This window comes from Pleurodeles waltl, chromosome 5 (assembly GCF_031143425.1).
Source record: "Pleurodeles waltl isolate 20211129_DDA chromosome 5, aPleWal1.hap1.20221129, whole genome shotgun sequence".
Lineage (NCBI taxonomy): Eukaryota > Metazoa > Chordata > Amphibia > Caudata > Salamandridae > Pleurodeles > Pleurodeles waltl.
The window spans coordinates 807,214,072-807,241,134 of record NC_090444.1 but is presented as its reverse complement, the minus strand read 5'-3'; the positions used below and the strand labels follow the sequence as shown (position 1 = coordinate 807,241,134).

At 44.6% G+C, this 27,063-nt stretch overlaps 1 protein-coding gene across 7 annotated transcripts in view; it reads left to right on the top strand.

Annotated features, from left to right (window-relative positions):
* LAMA2 (laminin subunit alpha 2) overlaps window positions 1–27,063 on the top strand; it is a 3,379,260-nt gene that overhangs the window by 2,561,008 nt on the left and 791,189 nt on the right. For all 7 annotated transcript variants that reach the window (XM_069234829.1, XM_069234828.1, XM_069234823.1 and 4 more), the window contains one exon: window positions 22,576–22,674. In XM_069234829.1, coding sequence (XP_069090930.1) covers window positions 22,576–22,674 — 99 coding nt within the window. The remainder of the gene's footprint in view (window positions 1–22,575; window positions 22,675–27,063) is intronic.

Below are 27,063 nucleotides of genomic sequence, written 5' to 3'. Positions count from 1 at the left end.
GTGAAAATACAATGCAGACGTAATTTTGAGTTTCTATGTCACTAAACGTGCAAATTATTTACCAATATGCTTTGGTTTAATTCGTTAGGGGAGTAGCAACAACTGTGTGAGTTCTCAATCCCCAGAGACAGCTGCTGATTTCTTGATTAAAGAACTATAGTCAGTGTACTTTGATCTTGCTCTTCCTTTCTCTACCAACATGTTTTAGCACCTTCATTTGTGACGCTGAGCATTGGCAGACAATCCAGCAAAATCAACAATGGCATCAATTGGTGGCAAATCAGTTTCTTATATTTGTAGAGATACCGAACTAGTAACTGGGGTTATAAAGATTTATGTTAGTTGTCTTTATATTTAAACAGCAGATTCATTTGGGGTGCATTCACTTATTTAAATATTTCTGAGCTATGTATTAGGAGCAATCAGTCTAAGAGCACTTATTTATCTTATAACTACACTGGTTTTATTCTATATATACACACACACATTTTTGTCCTTATGTATTATTTCATTCGTTTTTAATAACTGTTTAATAAACATTTTCATTCATTCATTCTTTACTAAACTGCTACTATGCCTTCCTCAACCAATAGCCTTGACCAGTTAAAAACTTCAGTTTGCATTTCAGATTTAGACTCACTAAAAGCGTGGCCCATTAACCCTCACTGATAGAGAAGTGAGTCGGCTTTCAATTTGGAGCAGCACTCTCCTAAGTTGTCGGTTTTTAAAACAGTAACACTTTGGTGAGAAAACTATGCACCACCACATTTCTTGCGCCCTTTAGTGCTCCACTAACGCCACCATGTGTGCGCCATATTTAAGATATGGAGCATCATAGCGTTAGTTAGGGAACTAGCATCAAAAAGTGTGGTGCTTTGCAGGATTAGCTTAAAAAATGTTAACACTAATCCTGAAAAGCATATTATAAATAATGGTGTGCCTCCTTTTAACGACTGCTCTGTGGAGGTGTTAAAAATGCCACAATAAATGGCGATGAAATTTTAAAGCTTTCTTTGTCCCCTTTTTTCAGCACCCCTAACGGGGAAACACCCCCTTGCATACATTATGCCTGGCGCAGGCATAATGTGGAGCAAAGGTTTACAAAGTGGTGCAGTGCATGCATTGCGCCACTTTGTAAATCTGTTGTGGCAATTCTGGCCACGGTGGGCCACATTAGCATTAAATAAATGACGCTAATGTGGCGCAAGGAGGCATTAGCCCATCTTAAATCTGGGCCTAAGCTTGTCGGATATGTCAGTCAACAAGGAAGACCTACTTGTTCAGCTGCTTTTGAAGTGTTGTGCTTGTTGCATCCAAGTGCTAAAAGGGAGGAGAAATTCTTCACAAAGCCAGTTTTTTTCCTGAAAGACCATGCCCTTCCTTACAACTGGGAAACAACCATACTTGTTCCCACCGCTTGAAGTCCTAAAACCGGACTCAGCCCATGGTTCCTTTTGTCCCAGTGCTGGTGACAAGGGTGGAGCACAGGTTTATCAAGCCTGTATTTGGCTATTAGATGTATGGCATATAGGGCCTGATTTTAACCTTGGCGGACGGGGGAGGCCGTCCGCCAAGGTTCCGCCGCCAAATGACCGCACCGCGGTCACAAGACCGCGGCGGCCATTCTAACATTTCCTCTGGGCCGGCGGGCGCTCTCCAAAAGAGCGCCCGCCGGCCCAGAGGAAATGCCCCTGCAACGAGGACGCCGGCTCAGAATTGAGCCGGCGTAGTTGCAGGGGTGCGACGGGTGCAGTTTGCACCCGTCGCGTATTTCAGTGTCTGCATGGCAGACACTGAAATACTTTGCGGGGCCCTCTTACGGGGGCCCCGCGGCACCCCCTACCGCCATCCTGTTCCTGGCGGGAGACCCGCCAGGAACAGGATGGCGGTAGGGGGTGTCAGAATCCCCATGGCTGCGGAGCGCGCTCCGCAGCCATGGAGGATTCCCCCGAGCAGCGGAAAGTCGGCGGGAGACTGCTGACTTTCCGCTTCTGACCGCGGCTGAACCGCCGCGGTCAGAATGCTCGTGGGAGCACCGCCAGCCTGTTGGCGGTGCTCCCGTGGTCGGTGGCCCTGGCGGCCACCGGCCGCCAGGGTCAGAATGACCCCCATAATTTGTTAAGAATATTGTGGACTTTATTAGTGGACATGTCAGAACTTTTAAGTTCGAAAAAAAATTAAAGCTTGTCGAATAAGTTATTGTCTATTTCATATGAGGTTCCTTGCTGCGAATTTTATGGGAGGGCGCTTTTGAAACTGGGAGAAATATATTTACAAAAACTGCACCCTTTCCAGCGCTTGCGACTCATTCTATGTGCTCATGTATAAGTTTAATTTGCCAGCTCCATTGGTCACGCTGTTTGAACGGTGTCGGCCATTGCTTTAGTAGGTGACAGAGAACGTATCTGTATTTCCTTGCGTTTAGTCTTTTTATAATCTGGTACTTGTCTTAGTAAAATGTTTTTACTCAACTTTGTGCTTTTCAAGCTAGCAAAAATCACCCAAGGGGACTTCATCAAGCACTGCTTCACCTTCTTAACGGCTACCAAGAGAAGTGATTCCGTTTTTTCGCCATTTGACCTCTAGCTAAACCATTATATATTGTACTGGAAAAGTGGGCGTATCTTTTAAAAGAAATAGTCAAAACATTTTACAGCTGAATAAGGAAATAAAAACACATTTCAAGCCGTGCTTTGCTTTCTAGACAGCAATAATAAGATCCTGCATGGAGTTTCTATGTCTAATTATGTTTTAGTATAAACTTAAATGGATCTTACCTGTAATTACTCGGTATAATGAAAGCCCCATTTTCTGAAGACCTCCCTTTGCTTGATCACACAAGTACTCCCACACCTTGCAGGTCTGCCTACTGTGTGTTGTTTTCCTCAACAAAGACTCCTACACCATCAGCTCCCTAGAAATTACTTTTTATTAAGAAGGAGATTATTCATTTTTATTACTATCACAAAATAGCAATTCCACTTTGAGAAAAAAAACGAGGAGACGAAATATCAAACTTATTATCGCTAATGGAGTTTTAATAAATGTGTCCCTCAATGCAGCATGTCTGGATTTACATTTAATAGCTATTAGTAACGTTGTACGATGGTGGCACGGAGGCAGAGGTTGGTGCTATATTCTATGGCTATAAATCATTTCTTCGGACAGACATGCCTGGTGCTGTGTGACTTCAGCTTGATGTGTGCAAAAGCATGCTCAGCTGTGCTTAGCATCCTTAGACACTATTTATTAGTGCATACTGTTCGCAACATCCTTTGCATTGCTAGAAGTGTGGCACAGAATGCAATTTCATAGTTGGGTTTGACTCTTACTCTTGCGTACCTGAATGTGCTCATTTACCACAGCTGTGGTTCATTTGAGATTGTGAGTGGAATTGTGAAGCCAACCTTTATGTTTAACCCCAGAAATCATTCCTCTGACTTTTGTGCATTGGGGTTTACAGGTCCCATTGTCAGTCGCTTCATCCCAAAGTGGGGACCTTATTTAAAAGACTGTATAATGAAGTCAATCAGCATGTACCGGATTGTAGAGGGCATGTAGGCTAATATGGTCATAAATCCATTTGCCAAAATATAAACAGGGCTTCAAATAAAAATGGTCAAAATCTTAAAGCGACGTACAACACAACAAATGCAATTTGAAAACACCAGCTGTATATTACTCAGTCAGAAACCTTTATTCGGCATATTGCCATAAAAGTGCACGTGCATATATATGTATCACCATAAAAATCACAATACTTATTACATAATTATTAAAACAAATATCTTCAATCTGCTGATTTACAAGGACTATAAAATCACAACTTGTCCCTTAGCCGTTCTAAATCAAAATATAATAATTAATACATGTAAAATCATATGCAACAATAAAACAATATTTAAAATTGCATTAACAAATAGTCATATCAACTAGTTCATATCAATTTCTAATAGCGATAGCTGATTTGATAAAGCTTAAAATAGAACTTCACAGTTGTTTGGATGAGAGGCTTTGAATACCAATCAGTCCTTCCTTATGTGAAAGAGTATGTAAGTTGCGCAAAATTGGTAATATAAAGGTTTTCCTAGGAACTTAGTAAAGTGAACAAAATAGAATAAAGTGACAATTGCTTTGTTTCGAGATGTTATCACAAGGTCACGGTGGTAATATTTTTTCCCACACACATTTTGTTGGAAACGCCACTCTAAAATGAATCATATTAAATCTAAACAGTACAAGTAAGGAATATAGGGAGGGAAACGGAAACCAAACAAAATAGGGTTCTATCAAGTTTGAGAATGAAATTTGTACATATGACTCAAACAATCATAATTTCCCTGCTGCTTGATATCTGAGATTCATTACATACTCCTTATAACGGGATTTGACGATTTCCTTTGCGTTAGCAGGCATAAACTCCGGATTAAGATACATGAACTCCAAGTCCAAATTTCGAAAACAAATTTGAATACAATTTAACCATGGAATTTTGTTGTGGTTTGCTAACGAAGAACAGTCATTTACACAGTCCTGTGTTAGAGTAGCAGCCGGGTTTGACCATACTTTTATCCATAACAAAAGGGGGGCAATGTCTATCAAATCAGTAATGTAACCAATTCCCAGCTCCTCGTGGCATATAATATTTGCTACATTCTTGGGTACCATAAGTAATCAATGGAGAAATTTGTTCTCCGCCGGTTGTAGTGTAATTGAGCTGGTATATCCCCAAAGCCCCCCTCCATAAATCGCCGCCGAGACACATTTGGATTTATAGAGCGTAATGATCTGATGAACTGGTCTATGCCCTAGACTACAAGCAAAAAGGAAAATTGCTTCAACATTTCTTTCCATTTGTGAAAGCTTAAAATTCAAATGGGGTTTCCATGACAAAGAGGAACTTAGTTACAAACCTAAGTAATAAAAATCTTTCACCTTTGTTAGGGTGTTCCCCCCCATTTTAAAACATTTAGTACGTGTGTTAGAAATGGGGTCTTTGGTTGACAGTCAGGTTACCCCCTGTTCAAGCAAGGACCCTCCCTCTAGTCAGGGTAAAAGAGAATCACCCTCAGCTAACCCCTGCTTACCCCCTTGGTAGCTTGGCAGACCAGTAGGCTTAACTTCAGAGTGCTAGGTGTAACGTATTTGTACCAACACACACAGTAACTTAACGAAAACACTACAAAATGATACAACACCAGTTTAGAAAAATAGGAAATATTTATCTAAACAAAACAAGACCAAAACGACAAAAATCCACCATACACAAGTCAAGTTATCAATTAAAAATCAAAAAGAGTCTGCTGGTGCTGGTCAGAGGTGCTGTCATGGGCACTGCTGTCCTTGACCACTTATTTCCTCACCGCCGGCACCATGGGATCTATGATCCTGGCAGTGTCAGAAGTGTTGTGGCGGTCCAACCACCAGCATCCTAATCTGGTGGAAGGAGCACCAAGGATGTGGTGGTTGGACCACCACAGCGAATGCGGTGGTCCTGTGGACTGCTATACTCATAATCAAGCCCTTAATCTCCAACATGTCTAGCTTATCATTCACCAAACAGGCACAACAACAAATATCTGTCACATATACTCTGTGATGGGTCAAGGCATGAGAATATACACCACATCAACTCAAATTCTCTTGACCAGACTCCAGCATAAAACTGGTTTTCACACACTAAAACACAATTTACCAGATATCCACATCACGTTACTAAATACACAGATGACACAGACACAACAAACTCTCACCCTTCTCCATCTTCCACAAGAAACATACACATCCCTATAACAGCACACTCCAACAAACACTCACACACACAAAAAGGAAGTCAAGCACTCCAATGTGCCCCACACCCAATGACTAAGTGCCAGGCCAAAGAAAACACTTAGGCCCTGGAGGTGAACCCGGAGGTGAAGACCACCGTATTACGAGTTGTGGCCAGAGGTGACCTCCTCCAATCCGGTGGCAAGCCTCGGGCCGCCGTCTGGATTATAAGGTTGCACACCGCCAGGCTTTCCGTGGCAGTCACCCTGCCATGAAAAGCCTAGCGGTCACAAATCTGGTGACAGGAATCTTCATTCCTGTCACCGGCACACACATGCACACATCACCACACATGTACATGCCCCCCCCACCCATCCATACACTCACAGGAATCCCCCACCCCTTCATGCATGCATGCATTCACATACACACCCATTCAGCATACATGCAGTCAGACATGTCCACTCACTCGCATTTATCCATACAGACACCCCCATACACACAAACATACACACACAAACACACACACACATATACACTTGCAGACAAGCACGCATTCTGCACCACCTTTGAAAACACACACAAACGCACCCAAACACACCACAGACCCCTCCTTCGGACACCCACTTACCTCTTCTGTCGAGAAGGGTGTCCAGGAGGAGATGGGTCCTGGTGGTCTTCCCTCTCCGCCACCACCACGCCAGTGGGACACCACTAAGCTGTATTACAGCTCGTAATAAGGAGGGCAGAGTCATGCTGGCATGGTGGTGCCGGCAAGGGAACAGCCTCTGAACCTCCAGAACGAATGATGGTTGCTCTCCACCTCAAAAATGGCAGTGAGCAGCCAACACTCGTAATATGGCGGTCTGCTAACCACCAGCACTGGTGGTCAAATGGTGGGTTTGGCTTTGGCGGTCAATGGAATTCACTGCTAAAGTCGTAATAAGGGCCTTAATCGGCATTCAGTACCAGACTCTTGAAACTGCACCATAAAAGGCTTGGGCATCTTCCTAAAAATGACACATATGAGTAGATGCATTCTAAAAAATATTGACAGAAACCAACAAACAAACTGTAGAGCAGTCCAGAAATACAACCCCTGACACTAGACCACATCAGCAGGTATAGAAGTGCTTGGCTAAAACACAGAAGAGCTACATAAACACCAACATTCAAACATTACACTGACTGATACCATTGTATGTAACTAGAAAAGAACAAACTACACAACAGTCACAGATGTATAATGCCTTCTTTATCACACACATGGCAAATCTTCCCATTTTTAACAAATAAAGAATAAGGCAAAACTTGTGGCTATCACCTATAATGGTCAGGCAAAAACAGCTAACTAGTGGCAAATTGCTAGTGCTTTCCCTTTTAAGAAGTAATGTTGGAATGTACATAACTGGCACATTTAATTTACTCATACATCTCCAGTATATGGTGCTACATATACCCAGGACTCGTTAATTAAATGCTATTTGCAGTATGTAGCACTCATTGTGCCACCTACTACAGTAACACTGAAGAACAACCTTCCAATTCAGCCTGAGTGTGCAATTTCAAACTGTCAGTTTGACCGGGCAAACTAAACCTTTTGTCAGGCCTAAACCTTCTTTTAAATGCGTATAAGTCACCCTTAAGATATGCCATTAATGCACATAGGGCAGGGTGCATGGTATATAAAAAGTAGGGAATGCATGTTTAACGTTTTACGTGCCTTGACCATGAAAACCTCCAAAGCTGTATTTCACTGAGTCACGTCTGGCTCTCTCATAAGGACAAACTGGGCTATATTATAAAAAACTTAGAATGCCTAATTTCAGTTTGGGTGGAGCTAAAAAATTACACTTTTAGAAAGTTATTTTCCTGCCTAAGCCAAAATAAACGTTCTGCCAGTGCCTAGTGTCACCTGGCTGCTGACGACTCTCCTATGGTGAGATATGTATTGCACCCAGGCAGTGAACAAAAGGCTTGAGTGTGGGGAAGTGTTTTTCTACTTTAAGCAGGATGGCCTGGAGGTTGTGTCCTGCCCCTTCCTGAGCTTCAAGGGTTGTATAACCTGCCACTAACAGATGCCGTTCACTCCTAGGCATGCCTCCCTTTTTCTTCTTGGATTGGCTCCAAATCTAGCAAGAGGGAGCTACCCCAGAACTGGAGTAGAGTGAACATAAGGGAGGGTTTGCCCATTATCATAGCCACAGCCCTTTGTGGGCACAGGGAGAAGAGCTCTGTGCATGCTGGATTTAGTAGAGAGGGATACTGTGGGGCAGTTTGCTATAAAACACACAGAAGGTGCTGCAAAAGTGGGGAGGCTCAACTCTGGGAGTATTTAACCAACTAGTTAGGGAGTGGCCTGGAGTTCTCCCCACCCAGTGGCTGGCCCTGTGAATAATCATGATATCCCCAGTAGCCCACTAAGAACACACCTGAACCTGTGGAGAATCAGAAAAAGGGTTGCCCCACTGTGTGAAGCACCTGAAGGCACATTGGACTAGCTTTCATTGAACCCAGGATTCCAGAAGTGATACCAAGTGTCAGTTGACCTACCTCCTGTTTGGCCTACAGGGACAAAACAAGCTTCCAGATATCTGTTTTCCTGCAGCTGCCCATCTGACCATTTCCAACTGGATCTACTCTGGTCTCTGTTGTGGGCCTCTTGTGATTTGAGTTCTAACCCCCCAGGTCATGGACCTATATTTGCTATTAGAATATTATCCTTTTATCCAGGCTGCAAAAACTGAGATGGAGAAACTTTTTGCCACCTTTGTGCCGGAGAACCGACCAAGACTGTGAACATCATTGAGGTCACATCTACCGACACTGATGAGCCGGTCAGCCTTAGCTTGCTGGTTTGCCCAGCTAAGTAAAATCTGACTTCCAGAAACGTTCCCCCACTTGGAGCTTTCCCGTCTTCATTGACGACCCCACCGGGACTGTGAGGATTTGGATGTAATATGTGATATGGCTGTGGGGCCTTATCATGCACTACACTCACAAATACCGTCTTGTGTCCAGTCAGGCTCATTTACTTAACCTTAAGGATTGTCAAAGGAACTATGTGTAATGTATTTAAATGCACCAACCAGCGAATAAGAAAGTCACAACACACAAAAGAAAGAAGACACCAATTTATGAAAATAGATTATATTTTTATGAATTTGAATTTTTAGAGTCCCTCATGAGCAAAATCCACCAGAGGGTTCTGGAGATACAGGTTTTAGAAGATATTATCACTTTTAAATGCAACCGCAAACAAGCATTGGTAAAAAAAAAAAAAATAATTTGTAAACTTTTGAAAATTTTGAAACAGTTTTTTTGACTCCTCTGGCCTGGGCTGGGCAATCAATTCCAGCAGGACAGAGATCTAGGTGACATAGTGGACACTTTGGACAGTTACCTGGCCACGTGAGTGTTTTCTAAGGCAAGATCCAAACTTTACAGGGATAACTGCCATAGACATCAAGGGAGTGGTCCTGATGGATGCAGGCAAAAAGATTCCCTGAGGATGCTCCGGTTGTAGTGCGGTCAGTAGCAGTGTCTTTGTGTTGCGCCTCGGTCTATGGGTGAAGTCGGCAGAACTTGGCCACAGATATCAGGGTCTCTCAAAGTGTTCTGCATTGCAGTACCAGGCCAGCTGATGCTGGGCTACTGGTCAATCAACACTGCGGTTGGAGAGAAACCCTTAGGTGGGGGCCAGTGTCCCTTGGGTGCTATAAATTTGGACTTGGATAGCACTCGTGGGTAAGGCAGACTCAGATTCAACTTTTGGCAGACTCAGATTTGTTCTCTTGGGTGCCCAGCGACTAGTAACAGTAAAACATCTGCATGGATACCAACTTGGGCTTCTTCACCTCTTTTGTTCATGAAGCTGGTTCCAGGAGATCAGCCGAATGATCCTTGGAGTCCTTGCTGTAGGTTGGGGCTGGGAATTAACTTTTTCCTGAGCCACGAGCCGCAGGCACAGTCCAAATTTTGCTAGCCCAAAGTGAACCAGATGCAGTACTTCCACCAGTGCAGCTCCTCTTTGTACAGGTCCAAGGACATCAGGTCAATCCTTCTTTGGTCCTGTCTTTGAATCCAGCGTGATTTGAGCATCAGGTTGCCAGGGGTGCCATATTTATGCCGGGAAAGTGCCCTAAGGGGACCATGCGGTCACTAGCCAATGGACTTTTGGGTCCACTCCTCCCTAGTGACAAAGTTCATGTGATGTGTGACATCTGGCTGTCCCAGAGTGCCACATTCCTCCCCCTTCGAAGATAGCAAAACCTTTCCTCTGCGGACAGGCACTTTGTAGCCCACACTAGAGGTGTGGCTACCAGAGGGCTACTCAGCAATGGTAATACCTGTTTTGGGGTACGTTTTCCCTCCTTGGCCATGTCTCCAGTTTGTCTGCAGGAACAAAAGGCACCCTGCTCAGGGATGTTGACGCTACTTCCCTTAAATGCAGCTTCCCCTCTGGAGCTCCCCTTTTAAGCTAATACCCTGGGTGGCAGCCCTGGGTGAAGAAGTAACATCTCGCTCTGTGGCAGCTACCTTTGTTCCTGGGCCTGGGAGTCATTCACTCATTTCCCCAGGTGATCAAAAAGATGTCTGTGTGCCTGAGCCTTTGTGAGCCTGTTGGGCTAACTGGAACACAGAGTAACAGCCTTCTGAATTTAATTGTGTTATTAAATTCAACCTGGGCATCAGGTAAGGTTTCATGCCACAATTGATTTGAATTTACATGACCTAGTTAGGTAGTCCCAGTCAGGAATTAGCTGGGATGGGGTTCCAACCGGTAACGCTCTGTTAGCCAATGGGTCTACTACATGGCAAAACAACAGTTTGGAAGTGTTGCTGTAAAGACATTTGTCCTGCATAGCAAAATACAGCACCCTGCCATAGGGCTCTATAGGCCTTCCTTAGGGGAGACACATATATTGTTAAGGGATAAGGTGGCTTTTCCATTAGTGTGAACTGTCCTTCCCATCTGCACTGGCAGGCCGGGAGCCATGCTATACTTGTCACACACAGGGTGTTACAAACAGTGCTACAGCCCTGAGTGGATACTCTGCCTTTTATGCCCTGGGTACCATATACTAGTCAGTTATAAGAAAGTCAGTCTTTGCCAATTGTTTGTATCCAGGTCGACATGACATTTGTATAGGGTCGGGACACTGGCACTGAGGGCTGTTTAGAAGGCCTCAGTGCCCTCTGAGAGTTGGAAAACCAACAGTATCAGTCCACCAAATGGGACTGAACATTCACAAATAGGCATTTCCTTACAGGGACCCACTCTTTAGCAACCCTCCATCATCAAGCCCCACTTAGGGTCCAGGTTGCAGCATGCCTCTCTGATGATTCGTCGATGACCACTTTTCCTCCATAAAAACATATTAAGTATGAAGGTAAATTTTCACATAGATGAACCTGACACGTGTATCCGATAGGTGATCCATTGTGATCATCTTTATATTTTGACTTTCCCTTAGTCTAGCACAACCAGATAACAATGCTTTTTGTATTCAAACATTGAAAGTTGATATGCCAGGTTCTACTTATTGGATTTTTGTAGCATTGATGTCATTATATTTATTAAAGTTTACTATATTGCTCTAAATTGGTTTGAGATTTTTCTTGTGTTGTGACATTATTATTGTTTGGTACTCCAAAAATACTTTACTACTTTACACATTGCATCTAGGTTAAGCCTGATTGTGTTGTGCCAAGTTACCAGATGGTTAAGCACTGGTATATTTAATGACTTTTGCGATTCACACTGACAAGGATTGTGGTTATTATTTCAGGTGGCTTATCACCCCACCTCAACTAATGCTTCAGTTTCTTACACTCTGCATCACTGGTGTGTTGGACCTGAGAGCCTTACAGTGGATTTCCCCCAAACATTTTGCCTTCGGCCTCCATTTATGGTGCTCTTGATGTTACAGGTCTTAGGACTCTAGGCATTTTACCACTGCTAACAACTGCTAAAGTGTGTGTGCGCTCTCCTCTAAACATGGTAAAATGTGCTTACAGCCAATTGGCACATTTCTTTTACTAAGCCACTAGTAAAGTAATTCTTTCTTAAGAGCATATGTCACCCCTAGGGTAGGCCTTAAACAGCCCATAGGGCAGGATGCAGTGCAGTTAAAAGATTGGATATGTACTTTTAACTTTTACATGTCCTGATAGTGTAAAATGCATGATTTATTTTCACCACTGCAAGGCCTATCCCTCTCATAGGATAACATTGAATTACCTTTTAATTGTAAACAGATGGGAATGTTGAGTTTGGTGTCTATGGAATTATAATTTAAAACATTCTTTAATGGCAAAGTCAGACTATAAGTAACAATTCTGAAAAGGCCACCTTTAGAAAATTGGCATTTTCTTGTCCTAACCATTTGGTGTCTGCAACCTGTATCCTGGGTCACATGACTAGGTGTAGCTGGCAGTTGGTCTTTGTGTATTGCTTCCAGACAGTGAGACAAAGGGGGATAGATGTTGGCAGGATAAACCATCTCTGACTTGATGAGGGGGTGGTGCTGTCGCCTACCACCCTTGGACATCACAAAGGCTCTGCCTGGGCATTCTCACAAAGGGTTTGGCACTGGTCTTTTTTGACCCTAGACAAACTGAGGCCATGTCAAAGTAGTAGGACGTTCTAAACACCTCTAGGGGTGTAAACCTCCAGAATCTTCTTTGACTTCAAAGAAGGTGCTACATATAGATACTGGAGCCTCAGACCCAACCCTTCAGTACACCGCTGGACCTGTGGAAGACTCAGTAGGACTGCTGTACTGCTCTGCAAGAAGGACTGCTACTCTGCTGCCCTGCTGCCCTGATCCATGAATAAGAAGGACAGGATCTGCATCTTAAACCCAGGACCATCAGAGTGACTCCAAGGGATAGTTGGCATCACTGACACAGGATTTTTGCATCACAATTCCTGTGCCAACGGAATCCTTGATGATTATGCAGATCTTTGCATTGCAGCTCTGCAGCTTCCTCCGAACCACCACTGTTCGACACATTGAATTGGTCTTCAACCTTGAATGTAGGGTACTTTGATCAGCAGGCCTAACATGGGTCCTGTATCCAGTCTGCTACCCATTGTGCTCGGCCTGTCCAACTCTACCACATAACCACAATTGGCTGGCTTCCTGGTCAGAACCTCAGGGACAGAAAAGCCTCCAACCACATTGGATTCAGCACCTGTACTCTACGTACTATGAGACTTTCCCAAAGTAATGCCACCCCAGTTGTAGACCTTGTGAAGGGGGCCTGAATGTGCTTTATCAGGCCAGCTGTGGTCTTGTAAACAGAATTGAAGCAGGGTGATACATCTCCTTGCAGCTACACCAGAACCACAGCAGTGCAACACATCTCAGATGCAAGACCTTGCATTGCAGCCTGCAGCTCCATCAGAACTGCTGCTTCACAATGCAACCCATATTTAAGGTACTTTGTTCAGTGAGCCTAACTTGGTCCCTGTATGTGATGCTCACTCCATCACAACTGGTCTGAACTTCTAGCTTTGTTCTGATCTGGTATGACCATGTAACCACAGTTGCCACTTTGTGCTTTTAGACACTATTTTCACTTAAAATTTTGAAAATGCATAGCTATGATTCTACTGATTGGATGTCATTGTTTTCGTCTTTAATTATTTATTAACATTTTACTCTATTTTTCTAAATTGGGGTGGGATCTCTCTTGAGTTGTGTTTTCACTTTATTACTGTTTGACATGCTGCATTAATACTTTACACATTGACATTAAGTGAAGCTTGACTGTTCTTGTGCCAAGCTATCAGAGGGGATAGGCACAGATTAATTTAGGATTTGCTTGTGTTTCACCCTGACAGGAATTGTGGTTGCTGCTTGACAAGTGTTTCACCCCCCCTCAACCAGTAACCTAATTTCCAACATGGTGTTTACACCGTCTGCGTTACCTTTTCCTCTGCGCATCTTTATTTGGAAGATAAAGATAATGGATGACAACATAGCCCTGGTGGATACAGATAGTGCAGAATAATAGTGATAGTAGTTGAGGGGGGCCTCATTTAATGAGTAGAGAGGAACCATGCTGTTCCTTTTCTCAAGATAAATCGCTGTTTCAGAAGACCTCTGTGTTGAATTTCACTGTATATAAGTAACTCATTTTGTTATTCAGTATAATTTGTCAATTTTTTTTTCCTAAAATGTGCAAAGTAATCACACCCCAAAAGTTTTTTACTGAATTTCCTTTTTTCGTACATTATTGATAATATCCACATCTGGTGGTGCTCATGAGACAAATGCACATGGATCCCAAACCCCTTGTGAAATGGACATCTGCAGGAATTGAGGGTAGCTTCCCACAATTTCCAAGAGGGAAGCCCCACTTATGGACACCAACACTATGCCCCACAAGTTTGCTTGTGTCCAGTAGCAGACAATACCACTGGTTAGAGGAGCAGCTTTGTGCTTACATGTGTGGATCAAAGATAAGAGCAGAGCAGCAGCTACAGCACAGTGACACTCGGTACAACACAGCAGCTGAGCTGCCCTCTCAACTCCTATTGCTTTCAGTAAGCGGAGGGGCAGGGACAAGTCTAAATGTAAAGATGTGGGTGAATCCAAAGCAAGGGATTTTGGAGCCCAATGCAAAATGTTGTTATGCCATATCCCTGCTTGCTCTATCTTGGCATTATGGCAATTTGTAGGCCATATGTGGCCATCTAGTTCTCTCGTGTGGTCATATGTAGGGGTGTCTTAAGGCATCTGCTTATGATGGCCTTAATATAACACCAGTAGTGCATGTGGGTAAGGAACGAATAGATATGTTACTGACTGTTAAAAATGGTGTCTCTAGTTGGCAGAGGTGTCCCCGTTGGCCAAATAGGGACCACAATCCTAGCCAGGGTAAGTCACCACACAATTTAAATTATCCTGTGCTCACCCTCGAGCAGCTTAGCACAGAGCAGGCAGGCTTACCTTAGAAGGTAATGTTAAAACTATTTGTGCCACAACTCATACATAACACAGTGAAAACAATAGAAAAAGACTCCACACAATTGTAGAAAAATAAATAATGATTTTATAAATGAAATAAGACCAGAATGACAAAAATCCAATGTGTAGAAGTTAGGATATGAATTTTGAAAGAATAAATGTAAAATAGCATGTAGAGCAAATAGCGCTTCTAGGTTTTTTTTTTGGTTGCCCTGGACTCGGGAAAAGTCAAAGTTTGGGCCAACCGCAATAGAGCATGGGCCGGCTATGGGACCCACGCAGACCCTGGGAAACAAGGTTCCTTTCCTGGACGCAACAGTGAGATGCGCGGTCAGATGAGTCGCCGGGTCCTCTCAGGGATGACGATGCGTCGATCTGTCCCACACACTGATGGTGATGCGTCATTTCTGAAGACAAGTGCTTAAGCCAAGAAACTTTGGTTTCGAAGTGCAATGCACCGGGTTTCTCCACACAGTTGAGGGACACTTCAATTTCCATTGACTGCTGTGGTGGTGAAGCATGGTTCCATTGAATCCGACTCCCAAGTCAAATTATTGGTTTTGAGAGCGATGGGCCGCTGCTGCTGTTGCAACCAAGTTGATGTACCAGTTCTGCGACATGCAGCTTGGAAATGTACTGATTTCTATGATGGAGGTATCCAGTGAACCAGGCATAAGAGCAGGGGTATCGCTGATTGTCAAGCAACAGGAGCCAAGCCAACAAGTCCTTGGAGATCACTTTGAGGGCAAGGCAGAGCCCAACTCTCCTTCAGTAGGGTTAGAGACCAGCAGGGTAGGACAGCAGTATATCAGTTCTTCTGACAGAGTCCAGTTGTAGGTCCAGAAGAGTCTGATTTGGTGGGGACAATGCTTATACTCAGTTTTGCCTTTGAAGTTGGGAAGACTTTAAAGAAGGGTCTTTGAAGTGCAGAGGCCCTGTCTTCCTAGCGCAGGCTCCAGACTATCCGTAAGGAGTAATCAGCTCTTTGTATAGGGATTGGCACTGTCTATTCAGGTGTGTCATCCCCTCCCACCCTTCTTGCCCAGGAAGACCCATTAGTATGCAAAAGAACGCAGATGAGTGCTCAGACACCCCCAATCTTCCTGTGTTTGTGGCTGTCTCGAGGGAATGCACAAAGTGTAGCTGTCACCCATCCCAAACGTGTATTGGAGACAGGCTGCGGATAAACAGGGCTGTTAGAGCTGAGAAATGCCTACTTTCTAAAAGTGACATTTCTAAAATAATATTGTGCAACTTTACCAGTAAATTGGGTTTATCATTACCATTCCAAAGATATGAAACATGATATAGCTAGTCCTCCTCAATCAGGAAATACAACTTAAAAGTGTATTAAGGAATTCCCAATGTTAACCTACGAGAGGCATAGACCTCACAGTAGTGAAAAATGACTTTGAGAGTTTTTTACTACCAGGACATGTTAATTTTAAATGTACATGGCCTACCTTTTAGTTACAAGGCACTCAGCCTTATGGGCTACCTAGGGCTTATCTTAGAGGTGGCCTATATGTAATAAAAGGGGAGTACAAGGCTTGTCTAGGGGGGTTTAAATGCCAAATCAAAGTGGCAGTAAACTGCACACAGGCCCTGCAAGGGCAGGCCTGCAACGTGGTTAAGGGGCTACTTATGAGGGTGGCACAGTCAGTGCTGCTGGCCCACTAGTAGCATTTCATTCACAGGCCCCGGGCACATGTAGTGCACTTTACTAGGAATGTATAATTAAACTGCATATGCCAATTGAGTATGAGCCAATATTCCCATGTTTAGGGGAGAGAGAGCACAAGCACTTTAGCACTGGTTAGCAGTGGTAAAGTGCACAGAATGCTAAAGTCAGCAAAAATGAGGTCATAAAAACGGAGGGAGGCAAGCCAAAGTTGGAGAAAGACCACCCTAAGGCTGTCAGGTCTAACACTAACCTCTTAGGAAAAATATATACCTAAATGCAGAGACTATGGGGTTGATTCTGATTCTGGCGGGCGGCGGAGGCCGCCCGCCAGAATTCCGCCCTCCATTATACCGCTCCGCGGTCAGAAGACCGCGGAGGGTATTATGAGTTTTTCCCTGGGCTGGCGGGCGGTCTCCAAAAGACCGCCCGCCAGCCCAGGGAAAAACTCCCTTCCCACGAGGATGCCGGCTCGTAATCGAGCCGGCGGAGTGGGAAGGTGCGACGGGTGCAGTGGCACCCGTCGCGTATTTCAGTGTCTGCAAGGCAGACACTGAAATACTTTGCGGGGCCCTCTTACGGGGGCCCCTGCCGTGCCCATGCCATTGGCATGGGCACGGCAGGGGCCCCCAGGGGCCAAGCGACCCCCCCTACCGCCATCCTGTTCATGGCGGCTTTCCCGCCATGAACAGGATGGCGGTAGGGGGGGTCAGAATCCCCTCGGCGGCGCAGCGAGCTGCGCCGCCTTGGAGGATTCTTAGGGGCAGCGGAAAACCGGCGGGAGACCGCCGGTTTTCCTGCACTGACCGCGGCCAAAGCGCCGCGGTCAGAATGCCCTGCGGGGCACCGCCGGCCTGTCGGCGGTGCTCCCGCCGACCCTGGCCCCGGCGGTCTAAGACCGCCGGGGTCAGAATCACCCCCTATATCCCCAATTGTAAAGGAGAAGTGGATGAGAACATCTGAGAGATCAACCAGCAAAAAGGAGACATAGAACATGGGTGGGCATTGGTGAGACAGCGAAGAGGAGAGATCAACTACTGGAGAGAGGAGATGAACTAGGTGGGAGGAAGTGATGAGGTAAGAGAGAGAAGCAGTGAACTTAAAGAGGGGGGGAGGTGAATCAGGTTTGGTGGTATATGACAATTGGAGAGGAGAAGTGAGCTAGAGTGGGAGAAGGTGAACCAATGAATTGGGAAGTGAGCTTGGGAGAGAAAGGTGATAGTCAAGAAAGAGAAGAGGTGATCGAGAAAGAGGGAAGTGAACCAGAAGATATGATGAGTCATTGTATTTTTACTGGCTGTATATGTGTTAAGAATGCAGTGAAAATTATTTCTTTGATCTCATTTACTCTGCAGGGCTTTCTAATGCAAATAAATGGCAGAGATCTAACCTAGATATGTTCTACCTTAAGATGCCGCACACAAAAAGAACTGATATGATTAAGCTGTATGAATGTCTCTCTATAATACATTCAGATAAATGAAGGAATGAACTATTGCGCTGCCCCAGTGCTATGCCCAGGTAGTTACTCTAGTTGTGTCCAGTGCTTAATTTGTAAATAAAAATGTGCCAGTGGCCAAAGAATTCCTCTTAAACATGCGGCTGCTGCAATTAAATGCGGGAACACGGAATACTGAGGCAGCGTAATCTTGAAGCCATCTCGGGCTTCTTTTATCCATATAAAGCCACTCCCTGCCCCTTCAGCTCACTCTTGCAGCTTTCTACTTTCTTCCTTTTTGACGCTTTTTCGTTTTTCTCTTCTTCCATCCTTCCCATATGTGTATTTTTCTCTCAGCAAATGCTTGAGGCAGAAGAATAAGCCCCGGCCCTCAAAACTAAGTGCTGGTGCTCTGAAACAGGAAACAATAAGCACAAATTAAGCACTGGTTGTGTCATAGTAAAATGAAGCACATCAGGAACTGTGGGCCAGATGTAGGAAAGCATTTGCGAGTCGCAAACTGCAAAAATTGCCGTTTGCGACTCGCAAATCGCATTTTCCTATTCAGAAATGCATATTGCGAGTCGGGACCGACTCGCAAAATGCATTTCAGAATTGCAAATAGGAAGGGGTGTTCCCTTCCTATTTGCGATTCGGAGTGGTATGCAATACCATTTGCGACCGCATATGCGGTCGCAAATGGTGTCGCAGTTACCATCCACTTCAAGTGGATGGTAACCCACTCACAAATTGGAAGGGGTCCTCATGGGACCCCTTCCTCTTTGTGAATGGACCCCAAATTATTTTTTCAGGGCAGGTAGTGGTCCAAGGGACCACTACCTACCCTGAAAAAATACCAAAACTAAAGGTTTCGGATTTTTTTTTAAGTGCAGCTCGTTTTCCTTTAAGGAAAATGGGCTACACTTAAAAAACAAAAAACTGCTTTATTTAAAAGCAGTCACGAACATGGTGGTCTGCTGTCTACAGCAGGCCTCCATGTTTGCGAGTGCCTATAGTCGGTATGGGGCCGCAATTTGCGACCCACCTCATTAATTTTAATGAGGTGGGTCTCTGCGACCCCATACCGACTCGCAGACGGTGTCTGAGACACCGTTCTGCATTGCAAATTGCGACTTGCAATTTGCGAGTCGGAAGGACTCGCAAATTGCAAGTCGCAATTTGCAATTTTCCTACATCTGGCCCTGTATTATGTAAAATTGTGCAGTATGCTTGTTGGTGCCAAGCACACTCTCAACTCGATGATCCCCATGCTGACTGGAACAGTGCCTCATGTTACATACAAAAAACACTTTATCCGGTGCAGGTATTAACTCATGCCTGCCCTTGGGAGAATGCAGCAATGAAAAATGAACCAGTGGCGTGAGTCCATCATCTCTCTTTCAATGCAGAGGAACCAACATTACTCTGAGGAGGTCGCATCTGGGGGTCAAAGTGGGACTCCACCCTAGAGCAGAGGGATGGCTGGGGTGGATTCTAGGAGCCCTTTAAAGGGATATCCTCATTACTCACTGTATGCGTCTTCATAAACATCAAAGCACCTCCTTAGGCCTGTTTGCTCTGTATCCGCGCTTTTAATTCAGAGTGGACTCTGGGGCAGAGGTATTTTCTCATTTGCTCTGGATGCACCACCAAAAAGTCTATACCAGAGCAAGGGCCACACAAGCACGTAAAGTTCTCTCTGTAACACCAAAGTACCTGCAAATGTCCATTGCCCTCCCTCCTTCACTCCTGGGGCCATCTTCTATAATATGGCTCTAAGTGTTAGAAAGGCATTCTGTTGTCAATCAGGCCGAGCTAAAGAAAATCGTTGGTATGCCTCAGGATCACCTCCGGGACCTTGAAAGTTACAAAACCTTGAGAACTATACATAAGACCTACCATTGTCCTTTTATGCAGATGAATAAAGTTCAGGAGCAGAAAAGCACAAGATTGAGTTTGCAGCATAAAATGTTCTTTATACACATTTTATCTAGGTAGTGAAGGGGCATGGCAGCTGTGCTGATGACTTGGAAAACTGGGGAACTGGATTCTTCAGCTTCAGCACATGATTGACAAATGGAGTGATTCTGGGTGAAGCATTTATTTGGACTTTGTCTTGAATTGTGAATCATATGATAAGAATGAAAAGGACTATTTAGACCTTGGAGCTTATTTACATATTGGGTCATTTTTACACTGATTAAGAACCATTCCTTTTAAACCCATTCAATTGACTATTAAGCGGTATAATATTTATCCTTCTACACCCAAACCACCTTCCAAAAAGTTTTACTTTGTCAGCAGGTGATACAGAAAGTGAACCACAAAATCTGAGAAGTCCACGTGTGTCTTGTCCTTGAATTAGCTGCAAAATCTGGCTTAGAGCCACCCAACTGTCCCTGGTGACCGCACCACAGTGAAATACCACCAGTATATTTGCAAAACCCAAGAGGTTAGACTCACCATGTGTGATTGGTGGCAGGAGAGCATATCCATGTTAAATGTAGTGGGCCAGGGGGCTAGAACCATTCAATCAGAGGCATAGGACTGGGGAGGAGAGGAAGTGGATTTTAAGAAGTGTACTGTCATCCAGTGGCAGCTGGCAATTTTGGATGGGAGGGGGCTCAGCAAGCTACACACATACACTCACTCACACTCATACATTGACAAATGTGCACACACATCCATTCACAACACTCACTCACAAAAAATGCATACATTTATACTTAAATGCAGCTAACAAAAACAAAACAAAAAACATACCTGCCCCACTTCTTCCAGAGAGGAAAGCCTCGGAGGCCCGAGGAGGGTTGGGATGAGGTGTCAATGATTGATACTCAGCCTTGGGCACTTCAGTACTTAAAACTGAATATCCCAGGTCAGAGGCAATCAGTAATGCTCTACCTCATCAGAAGAGGGAGGGCCTTAACACACTTTTGCCAGGCTGAGGAGATCACACCCACAGGACTGTGAAATCTTCTGCCAGATGAAGTTCAGCTCAGGCAGCCAGGATCCTGCACATGTAGCACATTTCTAGCTCCTGGCTGCATGACCTGATCAAGAAGTGTTCAGGCTGACAGACACTCTGCTCCAGAAAAAGGTGGTGGGGCATGGCCCCCTTACCCCTATGGGAGGACTGCAGCTGCTGTCATCCTAGGCAAAGGTAAGCTTACCTGCACACGTTTCCATCCTGACGTACGTGTGTACAAACACATGCTGAAATTCAGGAGTAAGCCAGGTGTGCTATCGGAGAAAGTCACTGATAGCACAGGGTTTTGTAAAATATTTTATTTTTATTTGTCAGGTAGTAGGTAAAAAAAACAGAATATAGCTAATTAATTAAATTTGAAAACATTAATTCACTTTTAATAAATATTCATCACCTTGAATCAAGAAGAAAGTGCATTTGCATTTCTTATGCTACCATACATTAACCCAGAATACTCAGAATACCCTGACACTTTTTAAGTGCACCCACCCTTTGAGTATATAATTTCTCTCTGGATTTAACCCCACACATTTTATTCACCCAGGATTCAAACTTGAGAGACTTGAAAGAAGTCTATTTCTGCAGAATCAATGACTGAGCAATCACAGAGGTTATATATAGAAACTGTTTCTGTCTTACAGTGGCACGGCTAGGTGGAGGAAACATACTAAATTGTGCCTCAAGTGGTCCTGGAGTCACCTCCGTCTGCATCTTTTGACTAATATCTATAAATATCTGGTGCCAGGAGTCCTTTAGTGTGGAGCAGTGAAGTCTATGTGTAGCAAATATTCCAGAATGTAGCCACATCTAAAACACTCCACTGGCAAGGTTGGATACATTTTCTGAAGACGAGGGTGGTATTATACAGCTGAAATTTACAAAAAAGCCATGCGCTCAAAATTGGTGCCTCGCAATGCTTTATGAGTCAATATATTGTGGCTACGCCAAGAGAATGGACTTATTGTCCAACCTTTCAGAGTTTTAATTTTGACCAATGTAGCCTGTTCCCTTTTCTCAAGCATCTGCAGGTGACGCAAATTATACCAATTTCCAACTCCGGTCATATTGGTTCCAAATTGCGAACTTGTTTTGCTAAATTGTTCTAAAAAGTAATTATTCTCTGCCAGATTATGCTGCATAAAATGAGTGATTTGATAGATTTGGTGCTAACCCTGAACAGTTCATCGGGGCCCACTGAAAACAATGGCATGGCCCCTTTTAATGGCTGTTCTGAGCAGACATTAAAAGTGCAGAAAAAAATGCAAATAAATCTCTTGGATTTATTTGTGCAATTTTTTTGACCCACCTGAGTGGGGGAATGCATCCTTTGCATAGAGTATGCATGGCGCATGCATAATGTAGCGCAAAGGGTTACAAAGTGGCGCAATGCATGCTTTACGTCACTTTGTAAATTTGGCACTGTAAAAGGCCATATTAGCACTGCCTTAGCGTTAAAAAAAATGATGACGTTAATGTGGCATTAGCCCCTCTTAAATCTGGGCCTTAATGTTTTGCTATTCACAATTCTATCCACTGCGGCTGGGAGCTACTGTACTGTACTGTAGCACAGCTGTGTCACATGGGGACCGGGATGACACCAGCGTATGAGAATGCCATCTTCTTGAGTGCAATGTATGAGTTTTCATTGTACAATTCTTTAATATTCCATCATAGTGATGTATATTGTTAGGCTAAAAATATTTCTAATCATTTTCAGCACTTGCTGTCACCACAGCGCGCTCCGGAAAGACTTATTCAATTGGCGCAGAATAACCTGGATACCCTTGTCACCGAGATGGATGAGCTACTGAGCAGGGTAAGCTTGCAAGAGTGGAAGAGTAAAACCCAAGTATCACACTAAGCATATAGGTAAAACAAAGAAAAACTGAGCCTTTGGTTTAACGTGTAACTATACAGAATGTAGTTTTTGTTTACGCCTGTATGACTTCCTCAATCACTGATAATTTATCTGCAACTAGGGTGTCACTAACAAATGTCTGGAATCATACTAAATACACCATTCTTTTGTGAACTTATTGTGAGCACTTTTACGGGTTTTATCCCAGAATATCTTATTCAGAAATGTTGTGTCACAAACACCGTTTACAAAAATATTTGTCGTGTTCAATGTAGATTTTCTACTGTTAACCCCAATTGGGAATAGGGATGTTTGGGACTCAGTATTTATTACGTGAGATATTATTCTGACAGCAATGCTCTAGTACCCCACCACTACGACCTCGACTCCTTTTTCAGAACTCAAAGTTATAATAATATATTTCCCAAACCACACTTCACAAAAGCTTAAATGTCAAGAACAAGGCTCCTTTACACTGGTCCTAGGCCCAACTTCCCTTATGAAAATTCACATCTAAGACTTATCACCAAGCCTTCCTACAGCCAGTATCTGAATTCATGATAGGATAGTGGCTACAACATTATTAAAGATAATCGGACTTCAGTCCACCAATTGTGCTAATTTAGTCTCTTGCCTAAAACTGTTAGTTTTTGAGGCCTTAGGGACTCGTTTTGAACAAATAGGCCAAATATATTTAAGTACTTACGTTTGTACTAGACACTTGACCTGGTACATAAAAAAAACTACACCTGGAGGTTAACAACCCTGCACGCAGTAGAGGTATTCTTTTTGTGTGACAGCGTAAATGTGCACCCAAGTTGTGTTGAACCTGCAGGTGTAGCTTTAGTCAATATTCTTAAGATATATGCTTAATATATTTCCAGAAGGTTTCTAAAGTCAGTGGGACGTTGCTAGTACAGCATAAATCGCCCTTTAAATTTGGAGGTATTTCGTTCTCTTACGGACCTTGGGCCTGATTCGCAATGGTAATCTTACACGTTCATGTAAAGTTCACGATTGTTTGCTATTCACAAAATGATTTATGAGTAGTATCTTTATGATTGCGGAGTCTCCGCACATGAGGAGACCTATCTTTTTATGTGCAGAGACTCCGCACTCGTTAAGATACTGCTCGTAAATCCCTTTGTGAATAGTAAACTATCAACTATCATAAACCTACATGAAAGTGTAAGTTTACCTTTGTCAATCAGGCCCATGGCCGACTGGCCATCCGCACAAACGGGCAAGCCCCTGGGAGACTGGACTCCTGGAGGCTGATTGTAGTTCCCAGAAGGCCTGTTTTGGTCCTCAGAAGTGGTCCTGCAGTTATGCGGTCCTGCAGTAACTTGCATTGCTGCCCGTTTGATTTTTTAGGACCTGGTTTTAGAGTGAATGCGTACGTCTGCTCTTGCTTACCAATAACAGATATCTTGGAGAGGAGGGTCCACTTGTGTAAATGGGGGATACATTTATATTTTTTGCCAGGGCTGCTTGAAGGTCCCAGTCCATCCCTGATCAGGCCTAGGGAGTACTGCCTTTATAAAGAGTCGTTTCCTTGATTTCTAGAGTGAGAAACTTTTTTTGCGAAATTGTCTGCACCCCCCACAAATGTTACAACTTTAAAAATGGTTGCGTTAATAACAGGCACATAAGAAAGTATTGAATTGAATCAATGAATTCACAGGAGATGTTTGCTGCATTGATTGGACTCTGTTTACTCAGTCACAGGCACAGATGCCCTGTAGGCTGCACCTTAGATAATCCGTTGACCAATTAAGTGAGTTAAGTTTTCAGAAGTCATTCTTTGGGCGTGGCTGCACAAATGCGTTGGCATTGCTACTGAACTATCTGAAGGATCCACCTGGCGCCAGAGGCAGGGTGTACAGCGAGTTTCAGTGACTCCTTCCAAATAAACAAATCGCATTTGGATCTTTTTCTAGTTATTAGCTAGCATGTCGAAGAATAGTTTTCATTCTTTGTTTCTTTTCGAACATATATATGCATAAAAAGCTGAAGTCTTGATCAGTACTTCCTTGCCTCGGGGTTAATAAATCACTAACTGAACTCCAGCGCATTACAAACTTTAGGATCGTTGCCATTCCTTAGAAATTGTCCAGAGGATTTTTTGGGCCTTGCGTGCAATAAAACAGAAGTGAATCTGGTACACACTCCTCTTGAGTGCACAATATAATACATCTAGCCCATTGCCCTATTAATTTTCAATTTCACGTTAAGCCACACATCATGTCTCCCAAGTTAGAGGTACAGGGCTATCGTTTGATACAATGTCTGCGTTAAGCTGCGTGCTGTATAAGAGACCACTGTTCAAACTCCCTTCATCACAGTGATTCACCTGCAGCTCAAATAAGTCAAATTAAAGTTTTTATTATTTTACGACTGTTATCCTATTAAATATGTAAAAAGCGTAAGCATTGCAACATTTTGTATGTCATCATGTAAGTGGTACAACAAAGATAGAACATGCTACGTCTGTTTTCCTTTAACTGGTTCACTATATAACACGCCTCATTTTATGGAATACCTGTTGTAACAAATAGTCAAGGGATGTAGAAAAATACAGTTAGAATACGTTTTTTCAAAGGAGATTGCTCATTAGGATATGCCCTAAACCGATTACATGAACTTGTTAATGTTATGCTAATGGTTTTTCGGAGCGACCTCTGACCTACCTTAGGTCTAGAGCTCGCCCCCCACGTCCGCAGCACCAACCTGCTGTCTCCTGCCTCTGACCCCCGCCCACGCTGCTGCTAGCGTGTTCGAGGCCCTCCTCCACCCGCAGGCATCCTCCTGCACCTCATCCCTGGTGTCTAGTGGTCTCTAGTAAGCTTCACTTGACCCGTGTGCCGCTTTCCGCCGTCCTGTAAGTGTTTTTCTATATTTTCAGCACCTTGCCTCCTTGCGCTTCTGCCCCTGTCATGCCCCTTCTGATTGTGCCACTTTTCGCCGTCCTGTAAGTGTTTTCTATTGTTTTTTCAAGCGCCTTGCCTCCTGCGCGTCTGCCCCCGTTGTGCCCCTCTGATTGCTGTGCCCGATTGTATTTTGTGCCATTAGTGTATTTTTGTGACTGTTTTCAAATTGTGCCCGACTTTTCTGTGCCTTTGTTTTTCTTGTTTTCGCCCCTTGGGCGCTCCCCCTTGCAGTTCTCTCCCTGCCGCTGCCTCCCTGCGGCCCCGCCCCCCTCGCGCCCCCATTCGCCGCTCCCTCCCGCCTCCCGCCTGCTCCTTCTTCCCCCCTCCCTTCTTAATGACTGGCGCTGCGCGTCCTCGCCGCTGGCGCGCCAAAGGCGCGCCAGATGCAAGCCCGTCTGCGCCCGTCCGTGCCTGAACCGCGCCCAGCGCCACCCCCCCTGGTCCTTGCACCCCCCGCACCACCCCGCGCCCCATGCCTTCGTTACTCGGCCAGCGAACTCCTCGCCTTCAACCCTGGCCCCTCCACAGAGTGCTCTCAGGCCAGCCCGAAGCACACCAAAGGACCTTTTTCCTGCCGCACCTGCAACTTCACCTGCAACAGAACAACGAAGCCAGCAACAACCAACACAAACCACCTGCATTGCATCCTCCTCAACACACGCTCCGCACGAAAGCACGCCATCGAACTCTGGGACCTGCTCGACAGCACCGCCCCAGACGTAGCCTTCCTGACCGAAACCTGGTGGAACGTCCATTTCACCTTCAAGAAAAACACCAAACACCACCGCACCCCTCTTCCGCCTCACCGCCGCTGGGGAAAAGTCACCGAAGACCAACTCACCAACACCCTCGCCAAAAACCCACCACCCGACCCCACCGACCCGGACTCCGCCGCCATCAACCTCCAACAATGGATCCTCAACTGCGCCAACATCCTAGCCCCACTCAAGAGACCCACCGCCAACCAAGAAAAGAAAAAACCAGCCTGGTTCACAGACTAACTAACCACCTCCAAACGCACCTGCCAGAAACTCAAGAAAAAATGGATCCTCGAGCGCACACCCGAAAACCTTGCTACTCTCAAGGAAGCCAACCGTAAATACCACCAACTGATCCGACTCGCCAAGCGCTCCCACTTCACAGAACGCCTTAACAACAACGCTCACGACTGCAAGGAACTCTTCAGCATCGTGAAGGAACTCTCCAACCCCAACACCAACGTCAACGACATCCCTCCATCCCAGAAACTCTGCGACGATCTCTCCACCTTCTTCTACCAGAAAATCGCAGCCATCCACGACAGCTTCAACACCTCACCTCCGCCAGACCCCACCCCCAACAACTCCTCCCACGCCGACCACATCACCACCTGGACCCAAGTAGACGACGCCGAAACCCTAAAAACCATGAACTCCAT